This window comes from Aquila chrysaetos, chromosome 7 (assembly GCF_900496995.4).
Source record: "Aquila chrysaetos chrysaetos chromosome 7, bAquChr1.4, whole genome shotgun sequence".
Taxonomy (NCBI): domain Eukaryota; kingdom Metazoa; phylum Chordata; class Aves; order Accipitriformes; family Accipitridae; genus Aquila; species Aquila chrysaetos.
Window position 1 is genome coordinate 29,683,680 of NC_044010.1, and position 25,350 is coordinate 29,709,029.

General features: G+C 39.1%; 1 protein-coding gene across 6 annotated transcripts in view; it reads right to left on the bottom strand.

Annotated features, from left to right (window-relative positions):
* Nucleotides 1–25,350, bottom strand: part of GRIK1 (glutamate ionotropic receptor kainate type subunit 1) — a 172,809-nt gene that overhangs the window by 29,524 nt on the left and 117,935 nt on the right. For 4 of the 6 annotated variants that reach the window (XM_030019951.1, XM_041124865.1, XM_041124868.1 and 1 more), the window contains exons 7-12: nt 23,414–23,557; nt 8,058–8,165; nt 7,255–7,299; nt 4,131–4,244; nt 2,731–2,934; nt 1,877–2,100 (exon numbers count right to left, since the gene is read on the bottom strand). In XM_030019951.1, the coding sequence (XP_029875811.1) occupies nt 1,877–2,100; nt 2,731–2,934; nt 4,131–4,244; nt 7,255–7,299; nt 8,058–8,165; nt 23,414–23,557 (839 nt within the window). The remainder of the gene's footprint in view (nt 1–1,876; nt 2,101–2,730; nt 2,935–4,130; nt 4,245–7,254; nt 7,300–8,057; nt 8,166–23,413; nt 23,558–25,350) is intronic. The other 2 variants (XM_030019954.2, XM_041124867.1) reach the window with 1 other exon arrangement.

Genomic DNA, 25,350 nt, shown 5'->3' on the forward strand with positions numbered 1-25,350 from the left:
TGCAAGAGCTTGTGGGAAGTCATGACTAATCGTATACAGTCCCATAGCTGCCAGGGATGGATAAACTCTTTCTTTTACCTAGGGCCAACACTAATAAGTTAACCCATGACCTCTCCTCCTCTAATTCCCTCCTTCTTCACATTCTCAGCAATTTAAAGGAAAAAGCAAATCCCACATATTTCTGTACTTTGGTACCAGTATAGAAACATGCCAACAAGCAAAGCATTCACATAGGTTGTCCACCTGGAACAAGGGTTGTTCAGTGGACCACGGAGAAATGTATGTCCAAGGCCAGTCACTCTCAGCAGAACTGCTCGTGTGAGTAAAGGTTTTGCAGGGCCGTGCCTTCTGATTAAAAGAAAACAGTGAATTGGAGGAAGAGCAGCAAGAGCTTAATTTGACCTGGCTCACACAGAAGTGGAAGTCAGGCACAATGTGTTACATTATCAGAAATAATGATGCAGATATTACAATTATTTTACGACCTTTGAATGAGGTATATGTATGTATACATTGGAATATATACGTTATTGCTGACTTCTTTAAAGTTGAATGCCATCATTTGCAATAAAAACTGCAGCATTTCTGTTACTTTTGCTGTGATGTGACTGTGCGGACTTCCAATGATACATCACTTCAGTTCTTATATTTCATAGTATAAAAGTTTTCTCGGGCTATTTTCCATTTACTTTATTAATGTAGAATATATTGCTGTGTATGCAAAACAATACATAACAGAAGTGGGGAAAGGCTTAATTAGGGATCCTCAGCAAAAAGAACCAAAGCATGAATCTCTGTGAAGCATTAATAAAAATATTTATGTTTTAAATTATAAAAAAGAAAAAAATGAAGGATAGGATGAGATCAAATAAACAGGGCTGGAAATAAAATTCCAAGGCTACTATCTGAAGAAAAGGACAATAACTATGCCACTTCAGAGTCCAGGTTTATTCAGGAGTATAGAAAAAAGTATGCCTCAAATGACCAATTTCCTCTGACAAGTTTCTAAGTTCATTTTCTTTCATGCTTGGTTTGCTCTTGTTCAAAGCCCTGGAGCAACTGACTCCCAGACTGTGGTCCAGGGTCTCTGAGGACACAATAAGTAGCTTGCACCCAGTTTGTGAAACTATATCAGCTGTCTAGAGTTTTTAAGGTAAAGTTCAATGATAAGGGTATAGAGTGCTCTGCTGGCCCTCTGGAGAAGTGACTGTGGTCCACTGGTCCAGAAACTTTGTGGCACACCTGCCTTTGAGAACTCAATGAGCTTTGGCTTAATTCGGAAAAGCAGTGTGTACGTGCTTATTTCCTGCTGGTTTTGAATAAGGAACATCACTGGGACCCTGCCACTGACAGGCAGGGTGCACCTCAGGACAGCGCTGGGAGAGAGCCTTGGGCATATCTCACCTTGCAGATTGTGCCCTCAGGTTCACAGTCAAGTTATCTTGTATTTTCAAGGGGAAATTAGCTGAGCTAATTAACATCCTTCAGCAAAAATATGTTCACATCCTCTTTCACACGTTTTAACTATATGCACTGTTAGTGGAAAAGAGAAGCGCTTACATGCAAGTAATATAAACTGCTTTTCAACACGTAGTCTGCTGAGGTGTTGTGTACTGACAAAGAAAGGCTGACACATTTCATTGGATATTTCTCTCCATTCAGCCCTTAAGGAAAGTAAAATCTCATCACATCGCAATATATAAAAGTGATAGCAGTATTGATGTGAAAATACTAAGAGACTTTCTAGAACATAATGTTTTAGGACTGGATAAACCCCTTAGGATAGTATTACACGGTATCTACTTTGCAGAGCCCATGCCCTATGGGAGGAGAGGTAGTTAATGTGGATGCATCTAAAACTATGTCTTCAACTTACCTTGCAATGACAAAGAGGACACAACTGACTCCAAGGCAGGCTAGGAGAACATACATCCAAATATCAGGAGAAAGAGGGTTTAAAAAGGAGAAAACACCAGGGTTTGTCCCATTGGGCTTCCGGTACAAGATACTGATCCCCAGCGTCATGAAGGGCTTGGAAAAATCAATTACTTTCTCTCTTACATAGGTAATAGTGAGAGGAGCAACGGCCAGATCAGCTTTCTGAAAACACAAATCGGAAGATACTCATTCTTTTTTATGTTCAGCAAATGTGCTACTATTCCTTCCATTCCCCCCCCCCCCAAGTATTAAAAACTAAACCAAATATGACTATAGATCTGAAGCGTGTGACAAAATTTAACATTGTTAGGTAGTATTGGGTAAACGATACTCTGTTTCCTCTTTTTGCAGGCAGAGGGACATTTGTGACTTTCACGTGAGTGGGAGAGGTATGACCAGGGACACGGGGCTCGGTCCTGTGCCACAGGGCAGACCGCGGGCGAGGACTGCCAGGGCGTCTGGGCAGGGACTGTGTCCACGGGTCAGAGGCTGCCACAGGGCAGTGGTGGGCTGGAAGCTCAGCCTTTGCCGTTGGAGTCTGTAGCCAAGGGGTGGGCAGGACCCGTGCTAGCTCAGCGCCTGCTGCCCCACTGCAGCAGGGGAGGTTCCCCCCTACACCTGCAAACTGTTGGTTCAGACATACTGATGCGAATTCCTACTCTGACAAGTGGAAATAAAGACAGACCAGTAGCTGTAAAAAAATGAAAACTAAAGCAAACATTTCATTTGGGGTGGCTTCATATAAAATACCACAGGTGGAAGGAGAATAAAGAGAGAGGGATTCAATCTTACATGATCTATGAGTTCTTTGACCATCCCGTTCCACTCTCCTTTGTCATTCTGGGCTCCATATTTACCATCAGAAACTAGTTTGACCTCATAGATGAAGCCTAAAATATTTGACAGCTCCTTTAATAAGTCCAGGCAATAACCCTCGAATCTGTCATTTCCATACAAGGGCTTGTCAGACTTCTTGTACATAACATAGGGATCTTCCTGTAGAAAAAGACAGTAGACATGTAGCAACAGAAATGAGGTTTGTTTCGGATTACATCAGTTTCTCTAAATTACAATAATATTTTATAAATGGATTGCAATTAGATGGAAACCAGTAATTTACCATGTACATTAAAAGCTGTTTTAGGTGTGTTAACAAATTGACTGAATCAATTAGTGATAAGCATAAGGGCCCTAATTTTCACTGGAACAGACCATTCATAGCTCCCAGGAGCTTTAATTAAAGTAGTGCTTAGCAGTCCCAAAATCAGACCCAACATCTGTACTCTACATTGTCCCACCCTAAGGGGTAGGAAGGGATACTGAAGGAGAGAGAAGCCTAAATAACAGAAAAAGAATCATAAGGGGAACCTAAAATTTTATATTCTGTGAGAAATAAATCTTTATTGGAAAAAATCTTCAAATGTACAAAATAGTGGTGAGTTGAGCAGGTATTCACATGAAAGAATGGAGAGCAGCATAGGTAGATTGCAAAGCACCTTGTTGCTTTTCTTTTTAAAGGATTTTGGATAGAAGATCTGGGCAAGCAGGTTTCTGCAGTTTAATGTGGCAAAAGCCCTCTGGCAACTCTGGAAAAGGAGTGTAGAGGGAGCCTTTGAGCTCTTTTCCTCCTCCTGAGGAATTAGGCAGAATAACTGAAAAAAGTGGCATTACTGGCCTGGCAGAAAAACTCGTGAATACCCAGCTGCTTATTTTCCATTTGTCATAGTAAGGACATAACTCAATCTGTCTATCCACTGTTTGCTACTTTCTTTCAGTCCTCTTCATCTCGTTTTCAGTAAAAAGGAAGGAGGTATAAGCATTGACTACAAAGCTGAGTATTTGTGCGTGTCAGTTCTTCTGGGAAGAAAAGTACGCAGGGTTCGTCTCTGAAATATTGAAGCAAGTGAAACAATTTTGGAGGCAGAGGTTCCCAAGAGTCTTTCATTGGCAGTGAGGTATTTTTGAATCAGTCTTCTGGATAGATGAATGTGTATGTTGATTCTAAGTCTAAATCAAAAAATTTGCTTGAAAACAGGCTAGTTTAACAAAACATTGTTTAGTGTGGAGGAAAGACCATGGAGCGCGGGGCTGAATCAGCACAGGCAACTGCGGAGAGCCCCGCAACCCACCGTCAGCAATGCCGGCATCCCACAGCACAGCTGATGGTGCCACCTCCGCCCAGTGAGACTTACCAAAATGGTGGTGACAATAAGTGTCCGGTTAGCCAAGGAATCCGTGATGTTAGTCGATCGGTCTTTATTGCTGTCCGTCATGTTAAGGCCACTGTATGAGTTCCAAACCCCAATCTGCACAGAAGAGAGCAGGTGAGCGGCTGCCGGGCCGCAGCGAGCCGAAATATTTCCCTAAATGCTCACCGCCTAGGAAGAGTGTACTGGCTCTAGCCACCACAGAAAGAGACACCAGCAGTATAAAATGCTAGAGAAGGGAAACAGCTGTAGGTCTGAGTAAGGCAGCAACATCAAATGGCTGATTTAGAAAACACAGGGAACATACCGCCCTTTCAAAAGCAGGTGGAAATGAATAAGCCGTAAGAGTAGAAGGCATTTCAATAGTGTCGTGTATTAGCCAATTTGCTACAAAGTGGAACATGTTGACTTTGTTTCCTGCTAAAAAATGTCAAATGTCTGTTTTGAGGATTTTTTTTTTAATTTTGTAAATGGTAGAGTTGAAACATATGGCAAGACCTCTCTCTTCCAATACAACAGATTAAAAGCCTGAATAAATATGTTGAAGCGGATTGATGGATGCACTGGCCTTTTGCTTCCGCTGTGCCTTCAGCAGGTGTAGCAAAGATTATTCTGTCATTTCTTGACTACTATATATGCCAGAGCTAGCAAGGTGATACCATTTCATGCACTGATCAGTATTTGTTCAGTAAATATAAGTGGCCAGAGGCAAATGCCTTTCCAGCCCCAGAGATAGTGAAGAATTCCAGTATTTAATGCTCAATCTAAAGGCTCAAGGGAAAGATCTTCACGATTTCAGTGGATTTGCATCTACACTTTATGAGGGCAGAAATTATAACCATGTTGATTTATTCAGATAAATATTTACTTAACATAAACACAGTCTGAAAGCGTCTTCAGGTTTTTTTGCCTTTGGATTCACATACACAGCATGGCTGAGGGCTGATGCGAGAAAACTCCAGGCAAGGAGCTGGCTCAGGCAGTTTGGCTTGTATTGGATATTTGTGGAGAGCACCAGACGGATGGCTTGGGGGACTGACATTGGCCATCCACAGAGCCCTTTGCATCGCCGTGCTGCTCTGCCAGCATGTTTCAGCTCTACCCAGGAGGGATCTGCTTTCAGATCCTCCCTGCTGGGATTGCCAGCAAAGCTCCCAAGTAAGTCTAAGACAAAGCCCACTGACTTGCCCTGTGTACTGAAGGTCTGTATCTGCTGTCAGATGCTCGCTCAGTCATTTCAGACCCAGGCTGGACCCTTTTTCTTTGGTTGTTAACTAAGGCAGAGAAGGCATTGCCTTTGTGCCAAACCCAGCAGATTAGTTTGTGCCTGCTGGTTGTGGATTTGGGGTAATAACTGTATCATCTCACACAAACTTTGGGTTTGTGTCCCTGGATACCATTGCTTTTTCCTTTCACAAACTTTTTTCCAAAGTATGCTTAATGGGAATAGTCATGCCATTTTTAAAAATTATTTTTTCAAGCATTTATCAGTCATTCCCTTTGTTTCCAAAACCAGATCAGGTTGGGAAACTGATCTGGAAAGTACACAGGAAATAAAATGTTGGATATTATGATAGCATATGCCAGGAATATAGTAAATACCCAGTGTTCTTGAATTTGCATCAGGGTGGCTGAGTGAATCAAAAGCCGTTCTGCTCGTTGTTACTGACTTGATATGCTTTTATTGGCTGGCAGCAGGGAAGAGGAGAACAACCATGAAGAACATGGAGCGACACAGTCACAGTGCATACAAAATACACCAGGAGCCCACTCTACATCTGGATAAAAGAATGACACTGCAGGTCAACCTTGATTAGAGCGATGGAGGAGGTCGGAGGGGCACTGGAAGAATGAGGTCAAGGTAGTACATCACTATGGTGAATCCGGGGGATTTATTGCAGTTTAGTGACAAGTTTGAGAGGTGTCATATGCCCTTCTCAGCAAGCCTGTGCTCTGAACCAATTGTAATTTGGTTTAAATCAATTCAGCATAACATGAAATGCCTAGAGTCAAAAGCAAGATTGGTTCAGTAGGGTTCTGCATGTCAGGTAGGATGATCTATTCACCGGTAATGAGGGAAATGGGGGCCTTTGTGCCTTAGCCTGATTCACTGAAGATTAAAACAAGGTTATTAAGTATGTGTTTTATAAGAACATGAAAAGAGTGCTGCAGGAAGCTTTACACTGGTCTACTCTGTAGCATTAAAATCCCTCCCAAAACAACACAAAGCCAAAACCTTTCTTAACTGTGTATGTGGGAGAGGTTGGAAATAATAAGAACTGTGTGAAATATGTACAAAATATAATTCTAATTGTTGTAAGAAATTTTTATCTTGTGACTCCAGAACACTTTAAAAGTGGTGAATGCAGTTGTTATCTTCTCCTTACAGAATAGCAACTGTGGGTTGTACCTCCAGTGGGGAGCAGCGCATGGAGATGATCTCTGACTCTCACTTTGGTGCCTCTTCCACCAGGCAGAGGCACCTTACATTAAAAGAGGGATGAGATTCCTGGGGTAATTTAGATCTTTTATGAACAAGCTTACAATTTCAGTATGTTAGTGAATGACAGCACGCACTTAATCATCTATATTATTTTCTCTAAGGAGCTAATAACACACTCGTCAAAATTTTGAGTCTACAATGCTTGAATGTTGCCTGCACAGTGTGCATTTTGTGGGAGGCAAAAAAACCCCAACCCTGCAAGTTAAAACAGTCCTTGTTGCTGATGCTAATACACATTCGAAATGGTGTACATTTACCACTCATGGTGAATCTTAGGTGAATCAGGAAGGATAAGAGCTGAGAAAAGGACTGCTTTTGCTGCAGCCAAGAGCCTCTCCTTAAAGAGGGGAAAAGCATGGCTCCCTATAAATAAAATAATAATTAAAAAAAAGATTTTGGTGAAAAAGCTGAATCCTGCCAAGATCTTTTTACGGTTTGGAATTACAGTGTCTCAAGTTGGGATGAAACTTACTCTACCAGAAAAATTCATACTCTCAGGTAGACTGTTGTCTCTAAACTGCAATATGAAAGTCACTATCAAAACCCAAAGGATGAGTCTGCAGACCCAGTCCAAAGGTTTTTTGCATCACCTGTCTGTGTACAAACCTTCTTCCACACTTTATATAAATGATTAGAAACCTCGCCAGCAGCCTTGGTATAGAGAAAAATAAACAGAGTGCTTCATTAAAAATGAAAAGAGAACCAGTCTGGAGAGCTGTGTGGGACCAATTACATTTAAAGTCTCAATTAACCCATCAGCAATTATCATTCAGACTCAAGCCAGTGTACGCAGAGCAAGGGACAACGCTGTCTCCAGCTGACATGAGCTGGTGGTGTTACCTGTGTTAGGGATTTTTGGACACCCATAGCAGCCACCTCCCAGGCGGCAGTGGAGGAAGCCCTGCGGTGCCCGTCGGGAACCCATGTTTGCTGGCTGAGGGCTGGGGCAAGGGAAGAAGAACTAATCTAGTCTCAAAATCATGAAGAATTTTTAACATCTCAACTCTTGTTGAGGTTATTACTCAAGCAACTTCTTTCCTCTCCCTCATGTCACATTTATTAAAAGCAGTACATGTAAGATAAGTCTAGGTTTTATCTATCTATCTATCTATGAATTTACCACACCAAGTTCCAGCTGCAATAACTGAAGATAACTTGCACTTAAAATAATTATTTCCATCCAGATAATTATCGTCAGTCCCAAATTCCTATTCCATACCTCAAAATGCAAGGTATGTGTTATAAAATAATAAAACAATCTTAGTAGCTCTGTTTTAACTTTGACTTAAATAATCTCGAGAATAGCGTTTTTTACCCCAAGCACAGGAGATTCAAGCTGAGGAGAATGGACTTTCCTACGCCCCTATCAAATTAGCTTTTCGTCATTGTTTTACGAAAGATCTGGTTACCTTTTCTGTTCCTTCCTCCTTGAGGCTAATAATGTCCAAATCAAAATCCTTCCGTAAGCCATCTGTTTTGTTGAAGGTTATGCGCCCTGTCAGGCCATCCCACCGTGCCTGTGTGAACAGAAAAACACTCTTCCCTGTAATGATTAGTAGGAACTACTCTGAAGCCATAACAAATATTGTATTTTAAATTAACCGTGGCATTGAATCACTTCCAAGTAGTTTTTTAAACATATGTGGCTTTGTTACTTTGATAAAAAACACTTTCTTCAACTTTTTTTGTTATTTAGTTTCTCTTCAATATATTTGGTATTTTACAATCAGGCACAAGTTTCTGACAGTTTATATATATTGATTTACATAGGTCTAATACTGTATAAAAAAAAGATATACTGAAGAGAGAATAAAATATGTATTACACGTCCCCAAAGACAGGGCAGCTTTGCACTGCATAAGAATTCACTAAGAAATTAAAAAAGGAGTCTGCTTTATCCAAGCTTTGGCTCTGAAACTTGGAGTACAACAGCCTAAATCTACCTGCCTTGCTGGAGTGATCCTCTTTACCCCAGCCCAGGACCTTTTAAGTTCTCCAGGACAAATGGGTAACAAATGGCAATCAGTGCTGAACGGGAATCCCCAGAAGGTCCTTAATGAGGGAAGGTAGCTAACTATCCCAAATCACCAAAGCTTCCTCAACACTTTAGCTGTGCATTTCCTAGTCTGGTGTGGTAGACACTGCCTCTGCTACTCAAGGCTCAGAAATGCAGATTTTTCCAGGACGAGATAAACAAAAGAAGGGCTTTTATCATTCTTGCTTGATTTCTTGGACAGGTTGTGGTTAAATGTCCCCCACCAGCACTGGACTCCTAATGTCCTGGACTTTGTTGAATTGTTTCACTAATCCCTACTCAGTTTGCATCGCCAAGGAAGAAAACACAAGTTCCCAAGTAAGCAAACAAGGTGTATCATTCCTAATAAGAGCACTGCCACTGCCTGTGCTCACAAGTGTTGATTGCACGATGATGATGGCTCTAAAAGCAGGCTTTCAGGAAAAATTCACCCGGTCACAGAGACCTAATAAAAACTTTGTAGTATAAGGTACATGCAAGTCTTACATATGCGTTTGAAGTACAGCACACAAGTTGCATAGGATTGGTTTTGGTCCAAGAATTTTTCTGTTCTAATTAAGTGAAATCACATTTCCGTTGTTTTAAACGTTAGCATCAGGAGTAAGTTAAAGCAGTGGACTTTGTACATCAGTCTGTATAGCCATGATGATTCCCTGTGCTGGGGAATGGTTCTTCGGTACAGCAGGATCAATGTCCAGAAGTAACTTTCTCCACAATTTAAGTTTTCTGTATCTTGTACGCTTCCCAGCAAGCTCACTTTCTTTTAAATGAGATTTATCTGTCTCACATATAGCCCCCATTTTGTCCCCAAAGCTGAAGCTTATCCATAAAAGAAAGTATTTGATGGATTTCAAACTGCAGATGGTTTTTATAATCTATTTTTGGGAGCTCCCACATTAGATTAAATTCTTCAAAGACACAAGAAAGGCTGATGATAAATGATGGCATAGTTTCTTCATGTGTGTATAATTCTTAAATTACAAGCTTTTCTACTGCACATTGTTATTTGCTTCATTTAATTTGTTGTAGATGGATGACATAAGGAAAGCTGAATTAAAAATCAGCAGACTTACAGAATGGTGTCTCCCCTTTCTGTTCTAAATCTAAATCTAAATCTAAATCTAAATTCTAGCTCTGAATCTGCAGGACTTAATCTCAGATGCTGGGGTGTTATTACCATGTGTCTCAGACAAATCTGGTGCATCTAGAATTTTGTGAAAATATAGACGGATTTTGAAGCATGCTTAAGTAAAATAAGAATGGACAGGCACAAATGCAACAAACTTGCTATGAGACTTTCCATCTTAATGACACAGGAACATACAAAAACCTCAGCTGTAAACAGTGAAATGCTTGTGGTTTTGTATGCTGATATAATTAAGATAGCAGGAGGAGACACATACAAATGCATTTCATTACGTAATATCTCTTTTCCAGTCTGTCTTTTTATTACTCTGACATGACCTCCATCTCTTATTCATAAAGATGGAACATTTTAAAAAATATGATCTTTAGAGATCAATTCCTCCTCAGAGGGCAATTTGCTTCTGTGAAATTCTCACATTTATTGATTATATATCAGGTGCTCAGCTTAATATGTTATTTTTGGAAATGGTATCAGGAGCCTACATCTCCATTCTTGTAAAAAAGATTTACACGGTGGAATGCTAGCTCAACAGGCATTGGTCCTTCTACCCCTACACTAAAAAAAAAAAGGAAGGAAAAGACGTTACAAGATGCATAGTTGTATGCCTAAATTTCAAGGTAACAGAGAAGTGCATATAGCCTTTGTCTAACTTAAGTCCCACTTAGACCATCTAATAATGACCCCAAAGTGACTTAAATTATAAACAGGAGTCAGGGAGTATTTCTCAGAAGAGTTAAACTTAAATGTTGAAGGGGTTTTTCAGACCCTAATTGTGAGGCACAGACTTCAAATACCATTTGAATTCTAAGTTTAATTTCAGATTTTTATTTTATTTGTTTTATTTGTTCTAAATAAAAATAAAACATTTGGGTTTGAGTCCAGTGAGCATAATTTTATTTCTGACTTCAAGACAGTTGTGGCTCCTGTGTGTGCAGCATGTCTAGACAGACAGGTGATGTTTCTTTCCCGATCAGAAACAAAAATTTTCTTTAAGAAACAAAGCGAGGGATGAGCTAGGAACCTACGGTCCACCCCAGGCCTTCTGAAATCTGTGGTAAAACTTCCAAGCTTTTAATATGATTTGAGTCCTAAAGCACAATGGCCTGCTGCATGCAAAGACAGTGAAAAGTACCATTGCTCCAAAATCATAGCTGTGTACCACCACTTCTAAATGCCTGTCAGGTAAATCAAAGATGCGAGTGCCTACTGGGCGCCGTGTTCAGGCAAACAGAATAGGCAGCAGTTGCACAGTTCTTAAATGCAATTAACGAACAGAAATGAAGCAGAACTTTGTGAATATATAGTCAGAAACCACATGACTCTTTAACACAGCAATGAGATCTCATGCTTTTATATGCAACATTTATAGCAATTTTAATGTTTCTAGTGACACTTGTGTTAAATGTTACAGGATATAATAAAAGTTGAATCAGAACCTAATCACGTAATTCATCAAAAGAAATTGCTTTTTTGCACTCTGTCCTTGCTTTAATATTGAGAAACTAAGGGCACAATTTGAAGCTCTTAGGGAAAGAATGTATTTTCAATTTTGTTTGTATAATATTGAGTAGAGCTTGAAGCTTAATTAAAAAATGTGATTTTCAGTGGCTTCTGTTTGTAAGATCCTTTGCTTGTCTTAGATCTCATTTATGCAAGGTTGCAGGCTGCCTCTGACAACAGAACTGTGAGGAAATGCTGTTCTTTCGTGAGTTTGGTTTGCAGCAGTAGGGCAACACAGTGTTCGTCTGAGGTTCAAAATAAGGTCTCACATTCTTCAACACCGTGTTTTATCAGATAATTATTGCTCCTACTTCTAAGTTGTAAACATCTGATAACTTTCTCCTGTTTATTAAACAAAATGGGGAATTAACCCAATATGTTGGTTTCAACTGGTAGTTGAGAAGCAAACCATACAGGACCAGCAGCTACTCAGACCCTTTCTTACTAAGCGTTGAAAAGGTAGTAGATAGAACAGATTACAGATAAGTCTTCAGTCATCTCTGAAGGCTGTCAGGTACCTGACATGACAAAAATATCCAAAGCAACCTAATTTAAACTGTGAAGCTCTCTATTTTTACTACTTTAAAAAAATTAAGATTGTGGGTAAACTACAAACTGAAATCTGGCGTTAAATATTCAAATTACAATATTGGTTTACATATAATTATATTGATGGAAAATTATAACAACTAGAAAATGAAGCTGACAGCTTCTAAGAACTAACACTCCAGAAGCTTGCTATCAGCTCACACGACCATCATATGGTCTTTATACCAATTTCCACTTCATCATCTTGAATCAATTACTATAGCAGCCTTAGTTTCAGCCAAGACCAATCAACAGTTTAATCACAGAATCAATTAGTTCAGCTGCTACTAGACTTATTAAGGTAAAACAACAGGTACATTTCATATTCTGTTTCTTTTGTCTCTACCAGACCTCACTTGTATTTCCAGATTTGTATTAGCAAGATATAACTAAATGAAGAAATCATAATGCATAGTATATATACTGCATTGACTGAGTAAATATTCAGCTTTATGATATAGACTCAATGGGATATAGCCAATTTTGTAGAAACTGTATTGCACTATGGCACACAAAAGTGTCAATCTTTCTCAGACAAATTGATTATGGTTTTATTATGTATTTGTTTTTTCTTACTCAATATAAGTTTATGCAAATATTTTAGTTAACTGTTTATCTGCCTATGGTGTATTTTCTCTTTTTGAGTCCAGTGTCGCAGTGACAGATACTGGATAGCCATGTTTCAGATTAGAAAATTTTAAATTTTTCAAGGTCCTTTTTAAAGTGTTCAAAGTGCCCTGGCAATTCAAAAATGCAAAAGCATAATCTGATTTTAACTTTTTAAACTATTATGTTTAATAATGTTTCATAATGTGCAGACATTTCTGCTCTTCTATTGATATTCCACTTATTCCAATAACCTGTGAAATAAAACAGTTTTTCTGAACCTGTTCTTTAGACCTCCACTTGTAATTAATCAAGCAATCTCTTTAGAGTTTCAAACTCAAGTTTTAACCTTTTATTGTTCCCACTGTTCAAAAAATGACTCACCCATTTTGAACGTATCAGAGCTAATGTTAGAAGAAAACATCTGAGACACAAATATGCACCCCCAAATGCAAAAAAATTGTGACTATATAATTTACTTACAAAATATGTGTACATATTGAATCTGCTTTAAACAGTATAAGGAGAAACTGTTGTAACTCTTAACAAATTTTTTAAATATATAGACAAAAGGAGTTGATAAAACTTCTGAGTGAAAAGCCAAGAAGAAAAGCTATTTTAGCACAGTATTGTGGCAGAAATGAACTGTTCTGTTGTTCAGCTCCAAAACCCTGCACAATACCAAGTTCAAGCCTGACTTTGTGCAAGATATTCAGACACTTTGCATCTGCCACTGAAGCCTGGATTATTGTTTAATATTAAAGTATCATAAACTGATGATAAACAACATCTTGTGTGAAGACTATTCTTGGATGTAAGTGCAATGCTAAATGACAGTCGTCTTCATTCAAAAGCCTTACAAATGCATGTTGGGACACAAAAAAACCCCTACTGCAATTGACTTGAGAAATTCCCAAAGTAGATGATGGGCCATATTTAGTTATTTATTTTGTAAAACAGTCTCTGCATTTTTTATTTCTCTCTCTTTGTTTTTTTTTTCTTTCTCTTGCTCTTTATGTGTAACTTGAACATTTTGAAACCTTATCCTAAAGGCATGCAATCAGCAGAGTTTTTCTTCAGATTTAATGGGAGCTTGGAACAGAAATTGGTTAGCTGGACTCTTCAGTATGGGAGAAGTACGTTCAGAAGCTAGAGTGAAGTCTAATCAAAGATAAGAACATCTTCCTGTCTACTCAGTTTTGTCAATGGGATTATCTTGACCTTTGGTAGGTTGCTTTCCCAGGCATGTTAAAGGTAACCTATAAAAGCAAGTAATTGGGCTGATTTTTTTCTTTCTTTTTTTTTAATGATGGATATATAGGCCAAGTATATTTGTATTTTTAATTTTTGGTGTTATAATCTGTTTATTTATTATCAGAATTTACTAGGCAAAACTGAACATCAGTTATTGATTTAATGTGTAATTCTAATTAACCACAGTTGTGAAGTAAAAGGTATTAACTTGCACCACCATCATGCCATTGTTTTTCTTTCTCTTTTTAATGATGAATGAAACAATAGAAAAAAATTATTGGCAATCATCTGACCTGGAATTCAGGAAGCATTAGTATTCAATTTCCCAAATTATGTTTGCTCATTTACCATTGCACAGTGGCAGAGACATGCTAACATCATAGTCTTTTTGGACCTATAGATTTTCTAAAATGAATGCATTATGTGTTTGGACTGAGATTAGGAAATTCATTCCGCTTCTATGCTGGTCTACCAAAATGAGCAACTTGAAAGGAAACCAGTCTTGTCCTGAAGAGAGACTTTACATTATAATTTCCTTTAGCCACCATCTCACTAGAACATTTTACTTCAGCTAAACATTAGCAACCTAGAGTGAATGACAGCAAAGCAACCTCCACAAGTGCTAGTGTCTCCAAGCCACTTCAGGTACGGCATCCTTCAGCTTTTAAGAAAAGGTGGCAGATGAGTACATATGGGGATCTCAAATGGCATATCAGGTGTACAAGAGTGACAGACCTGTTCTGTTTAGTCAGCATTACCTGCTTATAAAGAAGGTGAACAACTACTTTAGTTTTGAACTGATAATCCAAAATTTCTGATGAGGGCTGTGGTGCTCACTGACATCCAAATGCAGAGGTGGGTGATGTATCTCCTCCATGGGGTCTTAGACTTATTAACAGAGCAGAACTCTGATGGTTACAGCATTATGGACAATGATTAAAGCACATATACAGAGGACATCAATTATGTTGCTTGATGGCAAGGGACAAGGCAGTGAGTGAGCTCTTTTTCTCATGTTTTGTTTTGTTTTGTTTTTTTTCCCCACTCCAGACTTTTGCTTCTTGACTACAAAATCAGATATCTGAAAAATTTATAAAACATAGGCATAACTAAACCTACTGTGGCCACATGCCTAGAATACCATAGATCACTTTTCTACAACAAAATCTTCCAACACCGTAAATAACATTACCACTGTATACTAACCAAAATGGTAATGACTAAGGAAAAGATTACTTTAATTTTCCTTTGGTTTTCTTTCCTTTTGGAAGAGAAAGCTCCTGCTTTATTAGAGTTGCAGAGATAGTTGATAGATTTAAGTGATAGAGATACTGCTTCTAGTTACAGTGGAAATCATAATGTGCTCTGAGCTACACATCAACTTATCAGCTCTTACAATTAATCCTCTTATTAAAAGAGATCCTCAAGGATTATGGAATATAGTGAGTTAGGGTATGACTTTTCCATTATCCTGGTCCAAATCTAGCACAACAGATGTAATAAAAAGAATTTCAGCATTCACCATTACAGGGTTTTATCTACCCCACTGAAAATCATGATGCTTCATAGTCTCTGTACTCAGAAGAGGTCCAGGACTGTTCCAGTCCTAGGCTTTTACTAAGCAGCACTGGAATGAAAAGAGAAGGTGTGAGGGAGGCTTGTTCTTAGGAAGGTGTTTAGGCAGCTGTAATAAGACTGAGAACACCCCTGCCTTGAAACAAGAGAGAGAAATGGTGGGTAAATAGAGAAGGGGGATTTCTGAGGAAAGTCACAGGCTGTTCTGTGAGCCACTCAAGAACACTCATTTCCAGAGCAGTGGCTGAGCTTAATGACATTCAGGGGTAGTGATATGAAAGGTTTTTGGTGTGACAAATTTGACAAATGAACCCTGAATACTTGAGGATGACGGCTTAGGTGAATTCATTTCAGAGCATATGTTTGAAAAGCCTTTGAGTTCCTGTAAAGCTTACACCTACCAGATTGCTTTATATCAATACCAGAGATGAGGGAGTGGGCGTGAAGAATCAGAAGGGAAGGTCAAACTTTGCCAGTTATTCTTCCTAGTAAAAGCAGAATCTATCTTACCATGCACGAACATGACTGTCACTGAAGTGTCTGGGTGGGATTACTGTTGACTATGAACTTGGAAACATAAATTTACACTACTGCGTTAATGGGGACTGGGATCCCATTGTAAGAGATACCGCTTGCATAGGTGAGACAGTATGTAGAGAAATCCTGTTCCACACAGCTAACAGACTAAATACACTAACTACACAAAAGCTGTCATCCATCTTTTACAGAGGGGAATCACAGCATTTCCAGCTACAGGACTTCTTCACCTACATTTCAGGTCCGACTGCTTTTGTTTTAGAGTGATGTGGTACTTACAAGCATGGATGGTGAACAGCCTGATCATGTCAGCATGTTGGAAGTACCTACCAAGCAATGACCAGTTTTGCCTTATCAGGTAACCATGGCACAGGTTTTGGAGCTGTCCTGAAGTGATTTGCTCATGGCTGCATAGAGTCCGTGGCAGAGCCAGGAGCCAAAGCCAAAGCTCTGGCATTCCCACCCATCATCCTGAGTGGGAAATGTTCTCCCCAAATGAGCTATTGTCCTATTACAGTGACATCAACCCCTTGAACAACATGGATTACAAGAGGCCTGTCAGGGCTTCATGTGGTGCTTCACTGTGTCATTTCCACCTGAGATAATGGGACCCAAGTGCTGGCAAATCTGTGAATGAGTGAGTAGGAGGCTGTGTGGTTGAGGAACAGATTGTTTCAATGGGAGTACACTGCTCCAAAACCTAAATCATCTGCATTTAACAGTTATCTTGTAAGCTCTTTGCAGCAAAGACTGTGCACAGTGAGTGGCTCAATGGTGATGTGACTAGGGCTCCTGGGAGCTTTTCCAGTACAAATAAATATCATCCAATGTAGGCCATGCACTAACACTTAAATGAAAATATCAGTGTGCAGTAAATGATGAGCACTGTTAGTAGCCCAGGACATATAAAATATGTTCTGAAAAAAGGTTTTGTGTAGCAAATATCAAAATATCCTCCATATATTCAGATAAAAATCACTTTATAGTAATTCTTGCTCATTTTTTTATAAACAAATCTACTTTCCAGGTAATATTTAAGAAAGTGAAAATGGAATGGAAGAAAATATATATAATATTTTTGTCAGATTTCTTGTTTTGATTTTAGATATCATAGTATTAGAACCTTTCAGATAATTTTTTATCAATTCAGTATGTATTTATTCTTAGTATGCAAGTTCTAGGACCATTATTTTGCAATCTGTGCATAGATCATTCCATAAATTAAGTGATTTTCCACTTGAAATTTGATTTCAGAATAGGAATCCCTATTGGCATTAACTTTAGCCATACATTATCTTCTTGGAAAGCTGACCTTTATTTCTTAATAAATCATAATGGGATGCAAGTCTAGCAGTTGTTTTGTTTGCTCTTTTAATTAAGAGTTTTCAGTTCAAAGTAACAGACAGTTATAGACTTATACCAGAAATGTATCCATTATTTCATGCATAAGAAGTAAGTTTTTACAAAGTAAAACAAAGAAAAATGTTTGTTTTAATGAGGGTGGATCAAATCCTAATATCAAATTATCTGGTGAGAGAAGTCCTACTAAAGTAAATCACTGCTTTTCTTTGAATTAACTAAATTTTGCAGCATCAGAGCCCAGAGAATAACTGCAGACAGTATCCATAGATGCTGTAATTGACTCAACACTAAAACACAATGACAAAGATGCAGCAGAAGAGATGCTATTTTATGTTTTGGAGCTGAAATATTGACATCTTTCCCCAGTCATGTGCATAGAGATTTCTGTGCAGCAGATACATTGGGTGACTGACACACAGATCCTTCCTCAGACAGCAGGGGAGATGGTGAGTTCTTGGGTCTTCTAACATCCAGAATCTTGTACTGCTCACTTCTTTTTTTGTTTCGTTCTGTAAAGTTTTAGTCCCATGAAAATACTCATACATGTTGACTTTGGTAGTAATAAAAGACCATGAAACAAAAGAAATGTTCTGTTCTCTTGCAAGATGTTTTGTGCTCCTTTGTTTGGAGATGCTGCCATTTTTAACCTAAAAGAATTGATGAATATCTCCCCAGATGGATTGCTTTCCCTTCTGTCTTATTTTAAATTTGTACTTTTTCTGTAATGAAAAATCTTCAGTTCTTTCTTCTTCCAATGATGTTCTATGTTTGTTTTAGATTTAGTTAGTTATTATCAAGAATCCCCTGAAAATTACATCCTGTGATTTCATACCACTTAATCAAGACTTTGTGCATTCCTGTCCCTTTCTCAAAATGTTAGTCAGCTCATCAAATTTGGACAAAATCAATCTGGATGTGGTCGTGCCATTGTCAACTCAATAATTCTGTCTTCTGTTCCTTGCACTGCAGCTTCCCAGGAAATCTAGCAGTCCTGAGGAAGATTGCTTGCTTCCTCTGTGCCAAGAGAAAAACAAACTGGTGGGATCTTACCTGCACTGGTGGATCAGAATGAGAGAGTAGGAACTTGTCATCCATCTGAAGTGCTGGGTTTATGTCAAACAGTTCAGAGATTTAAAGGATATAAACTTTTAAACATTTATTTGCTGAAAAAAACCAATATCCGAGAGCTGCAAAACAGCACCAAAAATGTAAGAAAACAGAGAAACCTACTACTTTCTTACTGTAGATCAGCCAGGTCTGGAATAAGCTTGTATGTAGCAGATACCTCTGGACAGACAGGAGTTTCTAAATCATTTGTACACTCAGCACAGGTGAGGCAGACATGCAGCTGGTTTTGGGGGCACGTATGGGTTAGCAAGTGACTAACACACTGAATCATCTTCACTCAGAAGAATTATTATGAATAAGTTGAGCCAGAGGCTTGAAAGATATGCAGTCATAGTAGTCCCTGTCTGACCAAGTCCACCCATCTTGTTGCTTTCTGTGGTCATTAGTTTACAGGTAGAAGTGGTTCAACTCAGAGGATTGTCAAGACTTTTTTCCTGTGGTGCAGGTCTTCCCAGATCTTTTTGTGGTGACTGGAAATTATAATGCCTCCCTGTTTCCCTGTCTTCCAATTATGCTGATGGAGAGGCCTCTTTCTGTACAGAGCAAGACTATTATTTGCTTAAATGCCTTGAGTTTGGAAGAAAAGCTTCCAGGAGTTACATTCTTCTGTATATTGGATAAGGGTGGGATTTTTTTTTTTTTTCTTTTTGTAAAGAAGAAACATGAAATAAAAACATTTATGGCCAATGTAATCAAAACACAGAGTACCACACTATGAATTATCATCATGGTTTCAAAAAGCAGGCAAAATAACAACCTAAGATAATAGAGATGGCCTTGCTGCATAATTTCATTTCTTGATGCTGAGTCAGTTGTCCTCTTGTACAGGGAAGGACTGGATATGTCTTTTTTTTTTTATTAATTTTACTCTTGAAGCAGAGTGTCATCCACAGACCAGAGTCACACAGTGCTAGGTGTTTTAAAAACTGTAGAATGTGTTCAACATTTACAGTACTCTTCCTGTATACAAATAAGCTAAATTCAGGTATCATTTTAATCTTTAACGATGAAAAATGATGTGAGAATTCAAGCAGGCTTCTTAAGGGACTTGATTTACTAATCCTTGTCTTTGTTACAGGCTGGAGACATTCTATGAGGCATACCACTTATTACTTGTAGAAATGGGAATCAGCTAGTGGAGGGGTGGAAAACGCTTTATAAATTCTAAGGAAAGAGTTTCTTGAGCTTGAAGGCATTTGAATGAAGTTGGCTTTCCAGTCTAACTGGGACATATTCACTCAGAAGAATTGTTACAAATAAGTTGAGACAGAGGCTTGAAAGTTTTATGGACATGGTAGTGCCTGAATGACCAAGTCCACTTATCTTGTTGCTTTCTGTGGTCATTACCTTAGCCTACACAAAGAATTGGTTTAGCTCAGGGGATTCTTGAGAGCTTTTACTGCCACACCACAAAAGGAAGGCTGAAATAAATTGAAATGTAGATGTAAATGCTTCAGATTTCTTTTAATCTTTGAGATTTGTGTGTGTGATTTTGTTTGAGGGGATTTAATAAAGTCATTTGAGATAAAGTCTGCATCTCTATCTTCTGAAATACTTCACTATGTAGTCGTTCTTTAATTGTTACTGGATTTGAGTGAGGGGAGCTCACACTGGTTTAGATGATAATTGAATAACAGACAATCGTTATTTTGGGGCTTATCTCATGCTTTAAAGGGCATATGACCAGGGAATTTGATCATTCCATTATAAACACCTGCTTCATGTTTACACACATTTTCCTTTTAGGAAAGGTGGAATCATTCTTTCTCTCTCTATTCCCTCTCTGAAGAGAGACGATGACCTCCTTTTCCTTTCTGGGCACAGGTAAGATGTACTCTCTGCAAATGCTTCCATACAGGATAAAAGATTAAAATATCATTTAGATATGAATGACATCAGGTCACTGAGAGACAAAAGCTTCTGACAAGGATTTACTTTTCATTAAAAAGATCTTAATGAGCTATTGTAGAAGACTCTTGATCCCAGACGGTGTATTTTATGTAATATCCTCCTTCGCAGGAACTAGCTGATGACACCTCTGACCTCAAAGCCATTCTCAGGGCTGGGGGGCTTCGGTCAGGTTTGCTTTTCTCTGCAAATTTCCAAATGCTTCCTACAATCAGCATTAGCTTTTGAGATCTTTAGAGTATAGCAGATTACTCTTTTTGTTGCTGTGATTGATTATTCCATAGCCTCAGACATTTTTGTTAGTGCTTTTCTCCTATAGTCTTGCTGGTAGCACTTCAAGTCGTGTTCATTAAGAAAAATAGGCAGTGGATCTTCTGCTGCTGTTACCTGATACACTTACCTGACATCCTAAGGTTGAGAGAGGAGTATTCTCACATTAAACTAGCCGTCCTTTGTTTTCGTGTACTCTGAAAATTCAGAAACTGACTCCAATGCGCATGCATTCAGATCAGCATGAATCAAAAGGCAGTATTTTGCCCTAGGATGTCCACTTTCCTGTTGCTTTCAGGAAGAAGCTAACTTGTGTATACCTGAGGACCAGATATGGCCTGAACCTTGACTTCCCAACAGGACAGTGACAGGCTGAAAAAAATTATTTTGCCATCTGCTGAGTGAAGAGAGAAGCAGCCTATGAGCTGCTATACAAGTCAGAGGCTTTCCACCTTAACCTCTGCTCACCTCCAGACAGCTTCTGAGGTCCTTTCTATTACCATCAGCCTGGTGTTTTACAGCATTGGCCCACAAAGCAAATGAGATGACTACAGTTCTTATCACCAGTTCTATCTAAAGCACAATGCAAAAACCCACCATGGAGCCACTGAAGTACTTTCTAAGCTCTAGCTCTAGCACCTGCACGACTCATCGACTCATCGCAGGCAACCTCTTTGTCTGAAAGTTGTTTATTTAGACTGCAGTACAGAATATTTGTCTTCAGACCAGTCTGTAAAATGGCTTCACAGACTGTAAGTACAATATCACAAAATAGTAAATTGTATTTATGTGGGCCCAAATATCATTCTGCCTGCTTGACTTTTTTTCTCCATACCTATTCACTTGATTCCTGATTTATAAAGTTCATCTATCCTTGTTGAGCAAACCAGATCCTAACATGAACTAGGGAGGTCCAAATGTATTTGCTATTTAGTTTCCAACACCTGTTATAGCCTTTACAGGAAATGGAATGCTGTCTTATTAAACCTTATCCTCTACTTTTAAAAACCATCTTTTTTTTGGTTACAACAGAAAGAGGAAGATAAGACTCTCAGAGTATTTAAATCGGTGTTTTACTGACCATGAAAGACACTATCTGCAAAACAATCAGATTAGCTCACATATCTGACTCCACGCAAGAGAAGCTAGCTGTACATGATAAATGTGAACTGTATAACTGTTTAAGCTTTGAAGTGCATCTGCTGAGGTACATCTGGCAGTCTTGGTCGAAGTACTTCTTCTGGCTTAGGATTCAGTATCCTTATGCTATATACTTAGCAACACCCAAAATAAGTAGGTCACCACTGTATAATTACGCAGGTGCGTTCACTGATACAAAGTCTTTTGCTAACTTTCAATTTCATTATAATTATTTTAAAATGCACCAGAAATCACATGAGTAGCAATGCTACCTCATTTAGTTTGAGGTTGAGAAGTAGAAGAGCAAAGGTTCCCACTTAGATCAAATTAGAAGGGAGGGAGGGAGAAGTTCATCTTTATTACAGACACTTCTGAGACAATTTTCTCCTGTCTTTTACTGTTCCTGCTACATTCTTCCCATCTCCTCCCCAGTGGGGGAGCTGGATGCAGCATGGTTGATGTCAGGGTGAGAGAAATAACCTTTACCAGTACTGCTTCTGTGACTCCTCTGGATGTTCCCATGATTGTGTTGCAGAGAGGAAAGTATCTCAAAGCTTCCTTAATTCTTAAGTTAGGTCCCTGAGTACCGGGGTAACTCTTGGCTTTTTTTTATACTTTCAAAGAGAGAAGCTTACAAGTAAACCTTAAAATTCATAAAACAACCTGTGTGGAGGGTACTGTTTCAGTAACTTTCAATGCTTTCTGTGTAGGTGAATCACCATGTCGTATACTGCCTATGGCAATTCTAAAAAATTTACTTAGAAAGGTTTGGAGAAGGTGATGACAGCTCTTCTACATGTTCTGTAACCACCACATGTCTTGTCTTTCAGTTTGCTCCTACTATATTTCTGGATTCAGGTGTATGCCCCAATGTGCTGCCACCACTTACTGAGGTACAACCTCAGCCTACAGGTCCTGTTCCACCTACACAAGTGTTAATGAATGTGGTTTTGATAGGAATCACACTGTCATGGACGAAAACTGGGGGAAAAGATGAAATATACATAGGAAACTCCACATAATTTCCAATTTTCATTTCACACGTTTCCCTAAAGGAAAACTTTCCATTTGAAATCCATAATAAAAACTGAACTTTTGGAAGAGTGAAGGCATTTCAGCTAAAATGTGTATTTTTTAGAACATCTGTGGATCAAACTAGCTCAGTGATGCATTCTTATAAGATAGATAGTGCATGACTTCATGAAGCAATTTACTCCTTTAGAAATACTGGCTGAAATATTTTCTGGATATTGATTAGTGATCAAACAATCTGCAAAACAATTGGAATTAAGTGGTGAAACAAGGACAGAGCTACAGACTTGCTTTTCTTTCAATTTTTAGAATGGCTGTTGTTATTTACCACATATTTTTAGAAATTATATACAACTGTTATATACAATAATATCATAATCATAACATTAACCAAACAAAAAATATGGGCAGTCTTATGGTGTGTTAGTCTGAGATTTTATCACACCTACTGTTTAGCAGGTTTTTTTTTTCAGAGACCAGGTAAAGTCTCTACCAGAATGCAGGCCACAGCCTTGTATCTAAATCAACATTTGCCTGCTAGGAAGGTGAGGAGGAATTGGGCGTCCAAGTGCCAGAAACCAGAGCATAGCATATGACAAAGATCAGGGAGCAACAACACAAGCCAGTGCAGTAAAGAAGAAAGAAAGGATTATGCTGACCATAAGCAGATGGTCTATACTCGCCTCTTTTATCAGATTCATAAATCTGGGCCCAAAACGCCACGGCTTATGTCTGTGGCACTGCAGGGAGCTGACAGTCATTTGGGATGCACGCTGGGAGGCCACTGCTACCATGTAAACAGCATCGTACATCAGAGCTGCTTCGGTCTGCATGAAAAAAACAGAAAGGCTTTCTTTAATGTATATCTTTGTGCCCAGTCCCCGCTTTTCTCTACTGAGAACCATTCCCTCAGAGTACTGTTATGGAAAAGGTCTCTACTGGGCTCTCCATGGAAATCTGAGATGCAAAAAAATCAACTAATTTCAGAGTATTTTCACGTGAATGTTGGGAAGAAAACTACATTGGGTAGCTACAGGAAGAGAGGGGTCAGTGTGTCCAGTGCAGGAAGGAGCATACGGGTAGCTCTGTGGCATGGAGACGAGTTTTAAGAAGTCTCAGGTGTTACAGCAGCTCAGGTCTCATCCTCCAGGCATGTCTTAGGGCCAAGCACTTTGCAGTACTCAGTCTTCTATAGTTTCCTCATGGGATTTGCCAAAGACTCTCAGCACCTCAAGGTGAGTCAGTCAAAAGCACCATGCAGGTGCTCCAGCCAGTCTCTGCCCAGCCTGCAGGTTGGTGTGGCATGGTGGCATGGCATGGGGCCATGTGGGAGGGCTGCCCGTGTGGGACTTGTACTAGCTCCCTATTGTCGCTCTTCTTGTGCTCTTGTGGGATTGCTTTCTTCCCCAAGGGGTGGGCAGGCCCTGCTTGCCAGGGAAATTAATCCCACGGAGCACCTGGTAGGTATCCCACTGGACAGTTATCTACTGTCTCTAAGTGTCTACTGCCCTCAAGGGTTTTGGCTTTTGGCACAAATGTGTGAAATGGCCCCAATGAGATTTAGCCAGGGCTGTTCCCCTGCCATATCTCCCACGCCGTCTTAGAGAGAGAGGTGAACTGTCCTTTTGAGGTGCCTTTTTTGATGGTTAAGTTGGACTTATACATTTAACTTCTAGTTGTCTGAGGCAGGACAGACGAATACAGCCCTTAGACACCTAAATACTACTAAAATTACTGGATGCTGGTTGTGCATCTGTGTTTCTTTTGAGAATGGCTTTATTGGTTTAAAAACATGCCCAGTAAGCCTCAAACTGAGATTGCACATCCTGTCACCCTTTATCATAAGGAAGTTTTAGAAAAATCTCGCCTTCACCTTCACTGTGCTTCAGTGCTCTCACTGTGTGAGGTGGGAACAGCCATGTTTCACTTAATGCACAGGGATGCTATAAAAATGAAGTGCTTACCTTTCTTGTAAAGCTACTGAATAATTAAGTAGGGGCCTTAAAAAAAAGTACTAACTCTGCAGATGAGAAACTGGACTCATCTATATGAACTGCAAAGCTAATCCATTTTTTATTCCTTTGCCATGCAATTCCTTTGGGAAATTAATAGATTTGATTCTTTGTCTGTTTCATTTACCTAAGTAAATTACAACAGCATCAGTCTTACAGCATTGGAGGTTTTTGCTGGCAATCAAATGTGATCTGAATTTATCAACTAATCTTAATATACTGCAGATGAGGAATCGCTCTTGACACACTAATCAGGATCTGTGCAAAACAATGTTCCCACAATCAGAGCAAATTGAAAACATTATAAATGGTGAGGCAAGCAGGAGGAGACAATAACAGCTGTTCTCAGTGTCGAGTGACTTAAAACAGATACTTGTTCCAAGTGGACTCAGAGACTAAAGGCCTGATCCAAAATCCCTCAAAATCAATGGAAAGATTCCCATCAATGTTAATAGACTTCAGATCGGTTTTTACATTAGACTGGGGACACATGCATTCAGGATTGAATTTTACTTGAGCACTCGAGTCCCAGTCTGCCTGTGTCCCAGGCCTAGAGACTCTGGAGATACTTGGTGAAAATGCTTCAGTGCACCTCACTTTGCACTCCT